At 33.0% G+C, this 19,817-nt stretch overlaps 1 protein-coding gene across 12 annotated transcripts in view; it reads right to left on the reverse strand.

The window, feature by feature from the left end:
• Positions 1-19,817, reverse strand: part of LOC126828490 (sarcolemmal membrane-associated protein) — a 68,350-nt gene that overhangs the window by 38,931 nt on the left and 9,602 nt on the right. For 10 of the 12 annotated variants that reach the window (XM_050558251.2, XM_050558256.2, XM_050558250.2 and 7 more), the window contains exons 3-6: positions 14,895-15,051; positions 13,439-13,505; positions 1,587-1,665; positions 1,303-1,398 (exon numbers count right to left, since the gene is read on the reverse strand). In XM_050558251.2, the coding sequence (XP_050414208.1) occupies positions 1,303-1,398; positions 1,587-1,665; positions 13,439-13,505; positions 14,895-15,051 (399 nt within the window). Of the gene's footprint in view, positions 1-1,302; positions 1,399-1,586; positions 1,666-3,163; positions 3,242-11,229; positions 11,605-13,438; positions 13,506-14,894; positions 15,052-19,817 lie in introns of those variants that run through there. The other 2 variants (XM_050558258.2, XM_050558259.2) reach the window with 2 other exon arrangements.

Consider the following 19,817-nt stretch of genomic DNA (forward strand, 5'->3'; position numbering starts at 1 on the left):
ATTGTCCATGTTTTCAAACTTGTCCCACATTTTGTTATCACCCTTGTTTTCAAATAGGTCTTACATTATGTTACCGTCCTTGTTTGTCAAATATGTCCAACATTATGTTATTGGCCTTGCTTACATTATGTTATCATCCTTGTTTGTCAAACATGTCATACATTGTTATTGTCCTTGTTTGCAGATATGTCACACATTATTTTATCCTCCTTGTTTATTAAATATGTCCTACATTGTTATCATCCTTATTCATTATTTCATGTAATCACACTCTGTAGATCGATGTGTTTGAGATTAATTATTGGAAACTGGCTGGGATCAGGTCAGTTTTTATTTTACAGAACTCTCACTATGAACCCTATATAGAAATTCAGATATAAGAACTTATTTCTGTCTGGCCCAGTTTGTAAACAATGCATGCCTTATCAATGCCATATGATGTGAGAGAGAGAGAGAGAGAAATGGGGTTTAACGTCCACTTGACACAAACTAGTTCATTTCGGGACTAACATATGGTTTAATTTTATTTACATAATTCGCTTGCGCGTAGGGGTCTTTAGCAGTGGGAGGAAACCGGAGGCCCCGGAGAAAACCCACGAGGTTGGACAGGCGACCCTACTCCTTGCCACGTACAACCGGGGATTCGAAACCACGCCAGTCGACTCAATGACAGACTTTATGATACAGCGCGCGCACACTAACCTTTCAGCCATCCAACCCCCCGCCATATGATGTGACATCACATGTAGAACTATACTGGGTATGACCTTACAGGTCAGTGTAACAAAAAAATCTTTTTTTGCAGTACTGCTGTGAAACAGTTTGATTAATTATTTGTGGTAACCACTCATTTACAAGTTAACCAGTTGTTTTAGATTTCTTTCGAACTTCATAACATTATTTGAGCATTCACAGAACCTCAAGGATTAAGTCAGTCAATCGAGGCAGATTAAGTAGTAAATCAAGGTAGGGGTAGACTGTACAACATGATAAATAGGTTGATCACTTAATTATATAATCAATCCAGCCTACTATCATCGATAATCGAGAGGAGTAGCAGTTATGCACTCAGTACAGTCAATATATTTTGGAATTTTTAATATTATTTACCATATCTTGATGTCCGATTGGGCATTTTCCTGGTCGGACGTTTGGAGAATCGTATAAGAAATGTCCGGAAAATATAAGGGGGAGGTGTAGCAATTTAGCATCTATTCTATGGTTCAGAGTCCATTATCTGAAGCATTTTATCCCCTGCATCAATGCATTGTGATAGTTCCAGCCAATTTAAATATTACCTACCTGCCAACCACTCTCTGATGCTTCCTGTGTATTCTGAACCAACTGCTGTAATGTTACTAACTTCTGTTCTAACATTTTCTCTCTGTGTAAGGCTTCCTAAAAAAAAAAAACCCCAAAACATATATTTTAAATACTTCACCAAAATCCTTTAAACTCTTACAAAAGGTTAAGATTTCATTTTCTCTTAGATATCATTTTCTCTTATTTCACTATAAAAAAAATCAATGAATTCAAAACCAATATTTGTAAGATAAGAATGATTGAGGGATAAAATAATATTTCACCTGTAAATATTGAGCCAATTGATATAAATCTTGAGACTGTATGGTGATACCAGGTGGGTTAGGGGCATTCAGGAATGGACTGAAAAATACAAATTATAAAGATATTTAACTTTCAATACAAATCATAATACTTATAAATATCCAAATATCAAATATATCATAATCAGATTATATGCACCCAGGATTTGTGTGTTTATATCATGCATTTTTGTTGTTGAGGTGTGGTATTGTATACAGCCTCATCATACCCTTTTTAAACTGGTATCGCTGGGAACTTGTTTTTTCCCTGGCAATGGCCAATTTCATTTTGAACAAATAGAACTTCTTATGATTACACCAGATTTATCCATCGTCAAATGGTCCAAACCAAATATTAAACAGGAAGTCAAGTCATATAACTTTTACTACAAGCATATTGTGGGTGTACCATTGGTGTACATGTAATGTCACAATACCATGTCAGACTTTAAACAGAATACTTAAATATCGCCCTCTGAGTGTAGTATCTGTACAAAACCAGAAAAAAAGGAAGACAAACACATGAACACATCACTTGTATCAAACAAACAAATCAAGTAAATTGATTCGAGGGTAGATTGTCAACGAATTAACATTATTATTAAATAAGGTCTTGAGTTTAAGACACCCAGTCTGATAATCTGATGGCATATAAAAGACTCAACATAAACAAGAAACCAACAGCTCTATGTATTAATAAAAATAAATACCAATGGAGGATTCTTAAACTATTTTCTGTACTTAAAAATCTGTTTGTTTAATATTTGAAAAAGAAAAGTCTGGTCAGTAAACGTTCAGAAGCCAAAACAATTTTAGTTGTCAACCTACTTCCTGTTGTTAATACCTGTGCAAATTGATAGGTCAACGTACATGTACATCTACTTTATGGTTCTGGATAATTATTTAGTAGACAAGGTTATATGTTCTCACATCTTTTCACATACATGTACTTATGCTAAAGGTCACATCCAATATCCAATGCTGATTTTACTATTAGAATATTCTAAGTCATTGTTCAAATGTTTTTTTAATTTACGGTTAACTGAAAGATCAATTTTGTATTGTTTTCTAGGTTTCAAGAAAAAACAAATCAGCCAAATCAATAGTTTTCTTTATATTTTAAATTATATCTGAATACTAGTTCATTCCATTGAATGAATATTATAAATATTTCATAGGAGACAACAATAGAAGAGCAAATTCCATTAGCTCTAAATGACATCAAATAAAAAAATACTAACAAATTAGAATGAATATTATTGAAAAACCATTTGAATTTGAACACTTTGATGAGCTCTATTGTATAAATTATGTGCATACGTGTATATACATGCATCTTGAATTAAGTTAAATCAGGGACACTGATAATTGTTATATTTAATTCATTTATCTGAGTGTTTATTTATTTAACTTAGATCATTGTCATCAATGTCACAAAAAACTTCAAGTAAATAAATTTGTCTTGTGGTAAGTTTGGGGTCAAAAGTTGTCCTATTTGAGCAGACACTGACAATTTACCATTGTTCAGCTTTATGATTTAGATAATAATATAGACTAACCTCTTCATTCTAAAACTCCTCCTCATATTTCTGCAACTTCAAACTACAACTTTCATTTACTACATGTAGAAATACCCATACTTCATGCACAAAACTTCCCTTGCGAAGTCTTGAGGACAATATAATATTTATTTGCAGAGCTGACCCATGTCAACTATTAACTATTTAAACTGACCAGTGTAAACTTAGGTGATGGAAAAACAACTAGACAGTGGTATGTTTCAATTATTGGTACACTAGACAAGAGATCAAAGTGGTCACCATGTACTGGGGAGAAGAATGTTAGTGTCAGGTGTTATCCTTGTCGACTACCTATAGTAAAGAAATTTGTCCCTGTCTACAATGTGATTCAGACATCCTTTGAATGCTGGTTATGACTATGAGCTTGTAAAAGCTATGGTATTTTAGTTTTGGGGCACCTGCTGGAGTGTAAAGATACATCCATAATTTGAGCTTTGAAATGCTTCGCTTAACTTGAATTAACAAAAGTGTCCTGTAGATAAACATATACATCATATTTCATATCTACAGTACCACTGATTTGTGTTACATAAACTCAATGACAAAACTTGAGTTTATCAGCCTATGAACTATGTTTGTCCACTTTATCAGTCCAAAATAGTTCATTTCCATTAAGTATTTACAAAGATATGATGATTTGAATATTTCGCAACATTTTGCATACATGTACATGTACCTTGCAGAAGATTTAAACAAGACAGTGCTATAATTTGATGGGAATCTTCTTTTTTTAAATATAGATTAAATGTTAAGTAATCAATTAACCATGAATTAAATTAGATATCTGATGAAGATCAGTGGCTTTACATGAATGCTAGCTATCGCTCATCACAGATATTTTTGCTAAGTAAATTAAACTAAAAAATACCAAACAGAAAAAATCATAATTCAGAGATTCTTTATAATAAATATTAATGTTACTGTTAATCAATCTTCAGTAAAATTTGGAGTGACTTTACCATAAATAAAATTATTTTATAAGATTCAGACCTTCTGACAACAATATAACCAATATAAGTAAGTGTTAAATTTAAGGCTTGTCTTATGTTATTTATAAGTCACCATATTACATAATTATTACAACACACAAGAACATGTATTTTACCTTTAGATCCAAATGTTGACAGATTGTACACTTGAAGCTTGTGGATTAAAATGAGATACATTTCCTTTGGTTTTAACGTTAATGTCCTACACTTGCTTTACTTTATATTAAATATATAGTACTGGCAGTTTACTTCCTTTCTAAACATACCCTAGTATTATATTAATGGCTGGTAGTTTCGTACTATAGCAGTGTAAAAACATTACTGGTAGTCATGTACAAAGTACTATCTGTACCAAAATACAAATATTATATCTTATCTATACATATGGAAAATTAAGCTTACAGATAATACCAATATATAAAAACAGGTTTACTCAATGTTACATGTAGGTTGTTAAGTTTTTCTTCAGTGTGAAAAACATTTAATACATGGTTTAAACTTTTTTTATGCACTGAAATCATGTAATCATGGTTACCATAATCACTTGCTTATTTATATTATGTATTTGAATGTAACAAGCCAACAGTGAGGCTGATGTCCCCCGCCGAAATAGGAAAATAATTAGAGGACACATATAAATTTATCACAAATTATCTTTTACAAAGTATTGAACAATCAAACAGTTCAACCAATCAAATTGCTTATCTCTGCTTACCCTAAGCGGAAAATGCTCATCTTCGAACTCCATCAAGGCATTGACCTAATCAACACATACACCAAGTTTGAACATTCTAGCTCAATTAGGAAGAGAGTTATCGTGCCCCAAAGTATCAACCAATCAAATTGCTTATCTCTGCTTACCCTAAGCGGAAAATGCTCATCTTCGAACTCCATCAAGGCATTGACCTAATAAACACATACACCAAGTTTGAACATTCTAGCTCAATTAAAAGTTATCGTGTCCCAAAGCATCAACCAATCAAATTGCTTATCTCTGCTTACCCTAAGCGGAAAATGCTCATCTTCGAACTCCATCAAGGCATTGACCTAATCAACACATACACCAAGTTTGAACATTCTAGCCCAATTAGGAAGAGAGTTATCGTGTCCCAAAGCATCAACCAATCAAATTGCTTATCTCTGCTTACCCTAAGCGGAAAATGCTCATCTTCGAACTCCATCAAGGCATTGACCTAATAAACACATACACCAAGTTTGAACATTCTAGCTCAATTAGGAAGAGAGTTATTGTGTCCCAAAAAGTGTGACGGACAGACAGACGGACAGACAGACGGACGAACCCATTTTAATAGTCCCCTGCTTTCTTCGAAAGGCGGGGGACAAATATTAGAATTAATTGTTGCTAGGGTGGGAAGAATCACTCCTAATACTAACACTTCCCTTTCTCTTGGTCAGTTCACAAATTAAACAAATGTTGTCCTTGATGATACAAATTATGCAATAAATATTATGGATAGTATCCATTCCGATAGACAACAAATCCAATATCAAGTGTCTGAATCAACCAATTGATTTAAATTAATTATGTACAACAACACAAGTCAGTAAGTACTCTATGTAAAAGATAAGGTCATGCCATCTTCACTAATATAAATGATCAGATGTTTTTCTTTCATGTTTATATCTAACATTATATACCAATTAACTACCATATACACAACACTATAGGTCATTCATAACACAGGTGCAGCAAATTTCTTAATCTTACAAACCTTGTATATATGTATATTCTTCAAAATATCAAATCTAGACTCTATATTCTAATTTGCATCATCTTATATAGAAATATAAAATAAGTTTACAAGTCTATATGTGTCATTTATAATAACCTGTTTTTCAGGACATCATGTTTTATAACTTAAAGCTCATATTATTTTAAAATGTGCCTTAAGGAAGGTAACCTATCAATCACTTGTTTCTGTTTTCATATATCTGCAAACTTCAGCTAAATACGTGCATAAATATAATATTAGTTACATGACATTAGGGGCAATGTCACTACTGATAATGATATAGATAGTTATGGTAGATATGTAGGGCCTACCCTTTATCTAAGACAGGTGCCAATAATGTTTGAATATGTCAGGAAAATAATCATGTTTGAGACATGGGTACACTAGCTTACATACACTGTACATAAACAAAATAAATTCCATAAAGACTGGCTCTGGTGTGGCCATAAATGATTATCTTTTTAATACATCCCATTCACGAATGATAGCAATAGCAATTTGCATTTTCAGCAAAGAGTTGTAAGGACAAGCAGCTGATTGATCTGCTAATTAGCATGCGAACTAATCACTCCTGTAAAAATGTGAGGTGCCAGGAATGTTGTATAAAACGACAAATGAAGGTAAACACTGAAAATATTTTGAAAATCAACAGTTGAGATATAATACATTCATGAGAATTTAGTTAGTGAAAGTATGATTTTGGAGTGCGTAAATAAGTGTACCACAGACACACATGTAGATTAATACTTTCTAGTCTTGTCCAATCCACAATCATGATCTATTGTGTTAATGGTGGCAAGGACTAGTTGGTGTAGTGAAAGAAAAAGGTACCGGTAATATTCGTAATGAACTGAAATAATTGCAATTAGTTAATACTGCTGACAACACTTTAATTGTGGTCATTTTAAGAGAAACTTGTTTTTTTTTTCAAGACAAATGAAATGTCAGACTTTCACTGCCTATTTAGAATGGAAATTGTACCTAATAATAATAAATCAAACATTACAATTAATAGAAGTATGTTTTGGGGAATTAGCCATAATTGTTACCTTATCATGTAAGTCCAACCCTTTAACCAAGCATCAACAAACTTCAACCCAAATACTGTAGTCTAAAACTCTAACTTTGAAAAATCTTAAGTTCAACACCTTGATTATTTATCTGCAGTGTTTAGTCCAGTATCTTGTATCAGTAGGAAATAGTTTTGGGTATGACACACTGATCAAATAGTTTAATATATTCATCCCACATAATACATGTAGGTAAAAGTATAATATATGTTGTAATTCACCATCCTTTTGTTAATATTGACTTGACTGTTGAATACATTTATACACAGGTTTTATAGTCTAATAATGACTTTGTAAAAAAACCAAAACACCTTAACTTTTATAATATAGGATTTATAACAACAATTGTACAATATTTGATTATATATTAAGTATTTTGCTAATCATTAGACTGAAATTTTATCAGCAAAAGAGCACATATAATGACCAAACAAAACTTTATGTACTTATACCCAATGGTTACTATATACACTATACTGCAAGTTCACACCAATCAGTTTAAAATTAATTGAGCCATCCTCACACAAAGTCGCAAATATAGACCTCCCATAAAATGACTTTGCCAATTATCGAAAACGCTCTTAATTCCCCCCAAACGCCAGTGACGTCACAGTGACTGAATGCCCTAATAAAATAAAAGAATTAACTATGGAATATTTTTTATATATGAAAAGAGCAAGACAAATTAGCATAGTTTAAAATTGTTACAGAATCAATTTACAAGATACATGTAAACTGGACAAACTCAATTACACATTTGATAACAATGTTTGAAATGCATTTCGGTCCGGTTCTACTTTCGCAGTATATTCTTAGACGGGTTCCTACTTCAAAATTTGTCACACTATATTATTTCATATTTTCAGATAACCCCAATATTTTTTTCTCTCCAGAGAATGACCATTTCTATCATTACATTACACATAAAATTCAATGGCATTACTGGTAACTGTTTCAGCTGAAATTGTCAAGTTCTCTAGCTGGTCAATTTCACTGCCGTGCCAGTCAACCATAACTGACAACTATGTTCAATCGGACATCAAGCAAAATTTCAAAATTAATGAGTGTACAATGTATCTACCACTTATCGTTAATAATAGGCTGGATTGATTAGGTTATTAAGTGATCAACGTATTTACCGTGTGATACAGTCTCTACACCTACCTTGATTAACTACTTAATCTGTCTTGATTTTCTGACTTAATTCGTTGTCAGACAATTCATCAATCTAATCTTAAACTGAAGTCATTGCTTCTCCTTTGTCGGACTATTTATCAATCTAATAAGAGTGATTATAATGTTAATCTATAAGATAACCTTGTGGTTTTTCTCCATTGTCGGACATTTTAAACGCCGTCATTGAAGAATTAAAGTCCAGTCCGGTGTTCGCTTTCATACTAGATGAGAGTACTGACCTTTCCAGTGACAAATGTTTTAAGACTAAAGCATGTGAATGATGCATCTGCCACTTCATTAACAAACACGATTATTGTATTATTCAAATCCATGTCTGTAGATATTAATAAATTGTATGGTATAGGGTCGGATGGGGCTGCCATTAAGTTGGGGAAGCGAGGTGGGGTGGCAGCTCTACTAAAGAACCATTGTTCACATTTAGTGGAGGTCCACTGTGTGGCTCATTGCCTGGCCCTAGCCATTGTAGATATGGCCAAGAAATCGCCAGAAGTATCGTCATACAAGAGTATGTTAAATACCCTATCCACCTTCTTCCATCGTTATCACAACTGTGTATATGGCAGGATATCCTGGACAAACCCAAAATCAAACCCTCAAAGGTACACAGGATAAGATGGTTGTCCATAACACAGACCATAGATAACATAATAAAGACACTACCAGCTTTCTTGAAGATGTTAGAGGACATGGCTGGAACTGATATTATGGCTTGCTCACTTTATGAATAGTCGTATAGATTTATGTTTATAACAGCTTTCCTTCAAGATTTATTTTTGAGTATTGGCATTATGAGCCGAGCACTCAAACCATGTGAATTGTCGTACAAACTAATGTCATTCTTGTGAGTTCCTTTATTTTAACCCTAAAATCTACCTACATGTACCTTGTAGAGTCACCCACCTATGGATCGAAATTAGTGCTGTTTTTGACTAAAACCACGAACCCAGATGTGCCATATTTGGGAAAAATCTTAACTAGAAGGTCCTGTGACCAGTCGTTGATTAAAAAGGTTAACGAGATAATAGAAGATGTTGTAGAAAACATGGAAGCACGATTTCCCCAGAACCAGCCACTTTCAGCATTTCCTGTGTTTTCCCCGTGCAATTATCCTGGCGCCAATGATTAGCCCAGATATGATAACAGCCGGATTTCAACCATTCAGAAACATTTTAGCAAATGCAGACATTATTCACAAATAGCCTATGTTCAGGGCGATGGTTCATGAAAACTATGGGGGTTATAATTATGCAGATCTCCTTGAGTATGATCTAAATGACAGCTCTGGGTATTGTTTCACAAAACTTGTTTACTAGACAACCCTAGACAACTTACATGTAACTTTACATACACTTCATGAACAGGACCCTTGCACTATATAGATATGTAATTATCTAAATAAAGAGCCCTGGGTCCGCTCTCACAAAAGATGATCATGTTTCAATCTGTTCAAAATTACAACCGTCCTATGACCTAGAGAGTTTATTATGGGCTCAACATGTGAATAATTGTCTAATCAATAATTTATATAACATTTGATGCCAAAAAAAACCCTGCAACAGGTAGATTTGGCTCTTACATAATGCATCTTTAAGAGTTAATCTCAGATGTCTGTTTTGTCTTATCTTTAATGAAATACGTAGCCTTCACAGAGAGAGTTTAACAAAGTGAGCTTTAACCTTTGACTATAAGATGAAGAGGAATAACAATTGCATATACTGTGCCATAGAATGAAAACTAGCTGTTAAAACTTCAATCTTTTTCAAAAGTAATAAAGATATTTATTTACCCTGGTTCAACAGACAATGAGCTCCTTAAAAGTTCTTGTATACAAAAATAAATGGAAAAAAAGTGACATTAACAGAACTGTACACTTTTTAATTGTACATGTTCACACTAATTTATGAACTTGGTCAAGACATTTGTCTAATGAACACCTATACCTCAATTAAAAGCAGAGTTGTTATCTTCCAAAGTCTTGATCAATCAAATTGCTTATCGCTACTTAGCCTAAGCAGAAAATTATCAAACTTAGTCAATGCATTGAATGATATAAAGAATTGCTATCACTCAATTAGAACCCAAGTTATAGTGTTCCAAAGTCTCAACCAATCAAATTGCTTATCACTGCTTAGCCTTAAGTGGAAAATATGCATGATCGAACTCTGTCAAGACATTCAACTAATAGACACCTACACCAATTTTGAACATTCTACCTCAATTAGAAGGAGAGTTATTGTGTTTCAAACACTTGACCAATCAGATTGAAGTCTATACTTTGTCTAAGCAGAAAATGCTCAGCATCAAACTTTTTTAAGGTATTGATGTACAATGTAATGAAATATACATGAAGTTTCACCACTATCTATCACTCAATTAGAATCTAAGTTGTCGAGCTCTAAAGTCTCAACCAATCAAATTAATTATCGCTCTGCTTAGCCTGAGAAGAAAATGCTCAGTCAGGGTATTGATGTAATGAAGTTTCATCACTCCCACTTAATTAGAACTAAAGTTATTGTGTCCCAAAGCATCAACCAATCAAAGTGCTTATCTCTGCTTACCCTAAGCAGAATATGCTCATCTTCCAAATGTATGAAGGTATTCACATAATAACACCTATACCAGGTTTGAACATTCTAGCACAATTAGCAGGAAAGTTATTGTGTCCCACAAAGTGTGACAGACAGACAGACACATTTTAATAATCCCCTGCTTTCTTCAAAAGGTGGGGAACAAAATACAATCAATGCTACATCTTGTCAAAACTTTTAATGAATTCATTTTCTATTATCTATTTTTCAATTATTATATCAAGAACAGCCAGCTTTTATCTGAATCTTACACGATGCATCTTTAAACTGCTATGGTTTGAATTCAAAATCAGTGACATCCACACTGGACATTTTTTTGCAATGTGAAAAATAAATCAACACATCAAAGTTTGTTAAATCAATTTCTTTTTACCCAAATCAATGGTTGACACCTAAATGTATTAAAAAGAAGTGACAGTGTTCTATGAAATGAAAACAGAACATTACCTTTTATATGGCCACTCAAGACAAGGTTTAGAAAACAGGCAACCCATTTCTAATTAATTAACGGCTTTAATCACTTCCAACTTTCACAGTTCCAGCACAGTTGAAACATTCATTCTATTATTTCCAATATGCAAAAGTAGTTGAATTAACATGTGTAACTCCATGTATTTCAAATATGTAGACGTAATTAATATCAGTATTCCTACAGTATTCCATAACTTCAGTTCATTATTCTCAGTTTAATGAACTAAATTCAACTATCTCAGAAACAATCTGCATGGCCGGCAACTCTTCTTTCACACATTCTTTGACAATGCTTCTACCCAATTGTCAAAAAATAATCAAAGATGTCATATTTCTAGACAATTCAGAATGGTTACAAGTTCTTTCTTTTTAAACCTTGGAGAGTTTGACAAAGTTACATTTTCTGCATATTTTACTGGGTTTGTTGGGGTTTTTTGTCACAAGTACAAAATATTTAAGTTCAGCTTGACACTAACTCTACTTGTTAAAGAAAAACATCCTCAACAGATTCAAGGTCTTTGTACAAGACAACAAACAACACTTCTAGGTTTTAAAATACAACAAATCCTTCCATAATAACCAGCAAACTACCCATAATAATACATCAGTTAACATCAGACATTTTCATTCCTCAATACATCTGAAGTTGCCAATTACATTGCAATTCATACAGTATACTACTATTACTAGATAAGTATAAAATAGATATGACATACAAGCAAATAGACGGTTGTTACACTAATAAGCAATTATTCAATCATAATATATTAATATTATATTATTAGCGGTTAGACTCAGGTCATTTTGTACACAATCACTGACTTCCTTTCTATCCATGTGTGTTTGCTCATAGAGAATAAAAATGGGTTTCATACCTTCAAGTCCAATCATCTCAACTAACACCCTATATTTTATTTGAATTAATTCACTTGTACATAGGGCTTTCTAGCAGAGGGAGGAAATCTCAGAAAAATCTGAAATATGGGATCAAACTCCGAACGGGCATAGTTTAGATGACCGACCAGTGATCAACAGCAAAATTCACCTGTGCTACTCATAGCACAGGGTTTATAGCTTCAACTAGGTACCATACTCAGAAACAGAAAGTTTATGTATCTAATCTTTTATTCTAATACAGAAAATGGCAGTTTAGACATTTATTTCAGAATATAATTCTCAAAACAACCTAGATTTTTACAATTCAGTAATAAGGTCGAAATAAATCTTGTAATGTCACCATCGGTTAATAACTTTATTGTCAATATAACTGACAGTGTGAGTTGTAGAATTGTTATTCGCTTATTGAAGAACTTGGAATTTGACCAGTCTGATAATGACAAAACAGTCATAGCAACCAGACCAGCATTAAAATATAATCTTCTATCTTATCTTACAAAGGCATTCACTAATCTTGTTTTGTTTTTGTTTTTTTTTTCAGATATAAAAGCAAGATTTCATGGAGATTCGCTGGATTAAAGTTTAGAAGGTTAGCATTTTCTGCCACTGTGAAGACATTTTAGCACCAAGAAAAAGAAAATATTCATATACAGAGTCAACCCATGAAATTTATAAGGCAGTTATATTAATTTGAAACTACTTTTCGGCCAATCTGAATCCACAAAATTTCCATTTGGGGCTACAATTTAATAATTTATTGTACAGTTAATAGTTCCTTAGTTTACTGGATTTCAAAAACAGTAAGAATATGAAAGGATGTTGTTTTGTAAATCTATATGGTTTAGCAATTGAGCTATTAGTTACTTTATATATATATCAGCAGAAACTACCATGTAGGAACGTAGCTACATACCAATCTATTCAACTTTGTTTAGGTTATTATCCTTTATAATTAAATGACTTAACTGTAAAGCAATACAGTCTTGCTTTGCTGAAACATCCTGAGTAACTTTCTCAGCCAACAACTGGAGCTAACCTGAGCTCCTGGCTAGCAAGCCAACATAATACCCACTGAGCCACTGTGGCTGTCTTGCTTAGAACACAGACTACTAGTTTTTATATGTTTAAAGAGTATAGAAAGGAACCTATCCACAGATTAAACATCTGTCTCATCTAGTTATAAATCAAGACTTGTGTTTAAAATACATCTCACAACAAATGATGAGAATAAGTACATTTTTTTTAGCTTTGACTATAATTTTAGTTTTCGTAATAATAATGTACTTACGTTGGTTTAGCTTCTCGTCCATCAGGGTGGTATAATGTTATAGTTGATATTATACATCCATGAGTAACTGTAACAAAAGCATACCGAAATATTGTCAATGCATTGCCTTTTATTTTAGAAACTAGTGTTGCTGCAGAATTAATTTGAAAATGCACTTGCCCCCATCTTTCACAAACATAGGTCAGTCCACAAGGGTTGTCACATATTTTTTTGTCAGTAATGAAAACATTTACAACACAATATTTTGTCTCATGACCTTAAACAGTGTGTACAAATTTACATTAACTTTAGCCTTTAGTGCATCCAAAAGATTTCCCAAGGATCAAGAGCCATAACTCGGGCAGTTGAAAATCAAAAGGTTTCTTCGTCTCATGATTGTAAACACCGTGTACAAGTTTATCGGATAGTAAATTTACACTGTAGAGTGGCCACAAGATTTTTCAAAGTGATCAAGGGCCATAACTTTGACTGTAATTATCGGAAATTGTTGAAAATCAATAAGCTTCTTCGTTTCATGACCGTAAACACTGTGTATAAATTTAAAGTCTATGGGATAGTAGCTTTAACTTCTAGAGCGAGAGAGAAAGAGAAATGGGATTTAACATGAACTCGACACAAACTGTCATATCGGGACTAACACATGGTTCAATTTTATTTCAATAATTCGCTCGCGCGTAGGAGTCTTTAGCAGTGGGAGGAAACCAGAGGACCTGGAGAAAATCCACGAGGTAAGACAGACGACAATACTCCTTGTCACGTACAACTGGGGAATAGAAACCACGCCAGTTGACAGAATGACAGACCTTATGATACAGCGCGAATGTGCTAACCACTCAGCCATCCAACCCCCCCTAGCCTCTAGAGCATCTACAAGACTTTTCAAAATGATCAAGGGCCATAACTCTGGCAGTATTTATCGGAAATTGTTGAAAATAAATAGGTGTCTTTGTCTCATTACCATAAACACTGTCTAAATCTAAAGTCAATTGGATATTAACTTTAGCATGAGCTTTCACAAGATTTTGAAAGGTGATCAAGGGCCATAACTCCAACAGTAATTATAGAAAATTATTGAAAATCAATAGGCTTCTTCATATCATGACTGTAAACAGTGTGTATAAATATAAAGTCAATCAGATACTAATTTTAGCCTCTAGAGCGTCCACAAGCATAACTCTGGCAGTAATTATCGGAAATTGTTGAAACTCAATAGACTTCTTTGTCTAAAGACCTTGAACACTGTGTATTGATTTAAAGTGAACATACACGTACCTTGATTTACATGTACATGTGTATGTATTAATACTAATTAATATCAAATGGCATTTTATTAAAATCTAATTTAACATTATGAAATACTTAAAACATAAACATAGTAGTTTATCCAGCTTCCTAAAAGGTTTTGTGTGCTACTTGTATAATGAAGAATTATTATGTATCTATCTAATAACCTTACTTTTGTCTCCTCTACGGTTGTTTTCCATAACATCCACTCCAAACTGGATAAGATCTCCAGAGAAAATATCCCTGGGAGGACTTTCCTCTCCACCTTTACATAATCTCTGGTTATTAACAAAAGTTCCATTACTACTTTTAGTATCTTGTAGGTAAAACTGAAATAAAACATTATTTTGTACTGATTCAAATTCTAATCATAGACAAAGCTTTATCACGTCCACTTACTAAGTGTGGTTTACAGGTTGAGAATGAGAGATTAATTGATATATTGATACGACACAAGAGCATTTAGCCTGAGCGTGCTATCTATAATTTTGAAATGCATTGCTCAAGACCTTAAAACCACTGGTGCATTTCTATGAAATCATCACACAAATCCAATATTTCTGGTACCTTGTATAAATAAGGTATGACTGGCATGTTGCCTGTACCAACATTTGAAACAAAGGTACCCAAACCTCAAAAGATGACGTCACATCTGTATACAATCTTATTAACAGTTTACTTTATTTGCATTCTGTTTATTCTGTTGGTCACCCTACTACACAGGAATATCGAACATATTCATATTATTTAAGAAAAGACTTATTAAAAGAGCATTCTGGACCAGCGACAACAACATACATGAAATTAATCACTTCTGACTATGATTAAACAGTCAATCAAATGAAACATTTTTGTATAACAGCTTTTAATTGGTAGGCTGATTTGGAGTCAATCAATTACAACTTGCACTTGCTTAAGAATTCCCTTTAGATCATGATTAAAGGATTAGATAAAGGGCTGGCACTTCTAACTATAATAGTTAAAGATAGGTTGCCAGACAATGAAACATACGACCAGGCTGTCAACAAGAGTTGTTGCATATTTTTACTTTTGTCGGAAATGAAACATTTATAATACACTGAAATCTGATTCAAGTAATTAAGTGATTATTAGAAAAACATTAGAATTTGTTTGGCTCATGGTAACGTTTAGTATACAAAACATTTAATATCATGGATTTACCTTTCAAGTTATCAAAATTCATTGAAAATCAATAAACTTGTTCGTCTCAAGACTTTAAACACTGTATCAATCTAAAGTCAATCAAAACGATTCTATATATAGACTTAAACACGGCGTATAAATATAAAATCAAACAGATGATAACTATGGTCTCTAAAGCACCCACAAGATTTTTCAAAGTGATCAAGAGACATAACACTGGCAGTAATTATCGGAAATAATTGAAAATCAATAGGCTTCTTAGTCTGACAACCTCAAACATTGTATATAAATTTGAAGTCAATCGCATATTAACTTTCTAGAGCAGTGGCTCTCAACCTTTTTTCCAATGGCACACCTTGGAACACATGAAAAAATAGTGGCACACCTGGCTAAATATATATGAAAAATATTTGAAATTTGTAAAATAAAAACATGACGGCATACAACCGTAGACACAGACTAGTCATAGACACAGCTATGAACTTACTTTATTGCAGTGTTTTGAATTTCATCAGTCAAATAGCTGGCTTCTTTAGTAAGAAATTTTCTTAGAATGCCATTCAAAAAAAAGCTGGCTTCTTTAGTAAGAAATTTTCTTAGTGTGCCATTCGAAAAATTTGTCAAAATGATCAAGGGCCATAACTCTAGCAGTAATTATCGGAAATCAGTGAAAATCAACAGACTTCTTCGTCTCATGATCTTAAACAGTGTGTATAAATTTAAAGTCAATCGGATATTAATTTTAGCCTCTAGAGCATCCACAAGCAACTGTGGATGCCAGACTAAAGGATGGTTGGGGGCGACAATTTACGACCACATTTCAATGTGGACGTATAAAAAAGTGGATGTGACACTGCCCCAGGGGGTCGGGGAATGCACCAAAATAAATAGTTGCTGTCTTTACGGTACAAGGAATAAATATGCAAAGTTCCAAGATGATCCATTCAGAATTGTAGCCTGTAGATGATAATACAAAAATTGGGTGTGGCTCTGCCCCTGGGGGGTGGATTTGGAATATAAATAGGTACAACCCTGTTATTGAAATGATTGATATAAGTAGGTACAACCCTATGATGGATCATTCCGAATTACAACCAAATCTGTTAACAATTTCAGCCTATATCATTTACAGACAAAATATTAACAAAAATTGGCGTGGCACAGCCCAAAGTTGTGTGTGCGTGGAGGGGGGGGGGGGGATCATGCTGCACCAAAATCAATAGTTGCTGCCATCCTTAGTGTATAAGGAATAAGTATACCAAGTTACAAGATAATCCATTCAGAATTGTGGCCTTTGGGCGCTAAACGCATAAATTGGGCCCAACTATATATATCTAAATGAATAAATATAAAAAAAACGTACAGGTAAGTTAGTTTCTGGTTTCTATAAACAATCTTAAGTTAGAGAAAAACTGGATGGATGCATAGAATCAATAGAAAGTAAGGGAGACTTGATTTGAACTATGGGTTCTCTAATCAGTAAGGCTATGTTTCATTGTGTATGGTCTGGCTGGAGTATATTCAAAAAGTCAAACCCTTTAAGCTATGCTACATGCTACTTGTTCTTGTCTCTCGATAACGTCACTTAATTTAAGAAATTGATTTTTCAAAAGCTGTACTTGAGAATTGTGTTGGCTTGTATTATACTAATACTATAATAATACTGGTATATAAATAATCTAGTTTTATATATATCCTGTTTGATAGGTAAGATCAATGGGATCAGTATTTAACTTTATACTTGACATTTTCTTCTACAAGATCAATCTCATCAACAACTGACTGACATACATGGACTGTAACATGTAACATACACATAGAATAGCTGATTCCCTCATAAATTGCTTCAACTCTTTTCTTCAGGCAAATACTGTCAATATCCTTTATTATTGTTCATCTATGTTAAGCCTCATGGTAATTACTTTTCCAACCTAGATCCAACACATTTCACAGCCCACACATAGCTTCCACACTCTTTCTTTCCAATAATTGTTCACTCAAGCATTAGTCTAACCATTAAGATACTCTCTCAGATGGTCAATAGTCTAGTACCTATAACAACACAGAACTCTCATAATAACAAGCAAAAACTTTGATTATAATCTGTCAAATATAACAATCAAATTATTTACCGATTATATAAGCCAGTAATTTAATAGGTGGAGATTGGCAACAAGCACTGGTATTCAAAATCATATTAATCTTAGAATTTCTTCACAGATCAATTTTTTGAGAATTTACGGAACCGGTATACAAGTATACTTTTTTTAATGCAATGTATACAAGCTAATCATAAACTTACAAACTAAATTTCTTCAAACTTTTTTTTTCTCAGTTTCTTAGACTATGTCCTAATTGCTGCTGCTTCGTCAGAAGATCAATGCAGCATGAATTTACTTCAACATAACATTCCTCTCGTCAAACAAACATGTACCAAACTTTCCAAATTAAGAAAAGTAGACAAGCAAATCTTTTACCTTATCTAAATTTTAAAAATTAAAAGACTTAAAACTGCTTTTTGGATACTGGTACACTGGTACATGTAGTACATGTATCCTAGCCAATTAAAATCATGCAAAATAGGATAGATGTCATTTTCAGAGATTGTGGATATAAATGAATTATTGTTAAGATGTCGATTTGTAATATGGGGAGAAAAATGGTGGCATTAAATCTAGAAAAACTCAGATAACAATAATTTCTATTAGGATTGACTGATATGAAATTTTTTTTTTGTAATTAAACTTTTTGGTACTACTACACTTTATTGTCTATCTTCTGACAGTCTGCATTTATATTTTGGTCTGTAGGATTGTGCCTTTATCTAATGATAGTACCATACCATGGTTCGTTACAAATCACCACATTTTATCAATCAAATGACATCATGGTCTACAAATTTTATTCTAGTAAAGACAAACCCATTTGTAACCACTGTTTAATTTGAACACCTGTATAAGTTGTTTTCTAAAACAAGTACAGTGTATATAGAGGACTGCCAAGTGAATAAACCAAATCAAAATAGCTAAAAATGAGGATATTATGCATGTAATTATATAATTACTGATGATTCAATATAAGATAAACCAAATGCATGTACAAGTGTGTACATATCAGTGATTCATAATGTAACAAAAATTGACATATTTGGTCCAAAGCCAAGAAATGATCATAAATGCACAATGAGTCAATTATTTTAACCAGATGTATAATGTGCACTGTGCACACATATCTACAAAATAACACTCCAAAAAACTTAAGATTCTCATGTTTATCATAAATAATTTAAATTACCAGTATTTGCCCAAAGAAAGTGTCCAGTTCACATGTTGACACAACAGCAAGTATGTAAAAGAACTCTTGACACTGTAAGATAATGTTGAAATGCAATTGTCCAGCCCCCCACCCCCACCCCATTGTACAAGTAACCATAGAAATCAAACTATATGTTGGTGTCTCAAAAATGCCAAAGTATTGTGATGACAAGGCACTGAAATGACTCAATCCAATGTCATTCTGTACTTGTAGTGAAGAATCTAGACATCCAAGTTTTAATAATGTAAATATTTATGTTGATCAGTATCTACAGTAGTTGAATTACTGTTAGTATGACCTACACATATTTTTAGAAAATATATTTACCAGTAATGTTGCCATAAACTAATAATATAATATGTGTATTATTGATTCAAAATTTTGATATTTTAATATTCACTGTAAAATACATGAACAGTACCACATATGTAACTATTGGCAGATTTACTGAGGCAAACTTTAGTGGGTTGCTGTCCAGCTGTACTGTATAAATATTTTTTTAGTACAAGTAATATAAATATTATAAAAGCCTAGTCAGTCACACCAAGGAATTCTCATTGATGACAATTTGTCTTCAAAACACTCAACGCACACATTAATAATCAACTCTTGATGT

The sequence above is a fragment of the Patella vulgata genome, chromosome 7 (genome assembly GCF_932274485.2).
Source record: "Patella vulgata chromosome 7, xgPatVulg1.2, whole genome shotgun sequence".
Classification (NCBI taxonomy): Eukaryota; Metazoa; Mollusca; class Gastropoda; family Patellidae; genus Patella; species Patella vulgata.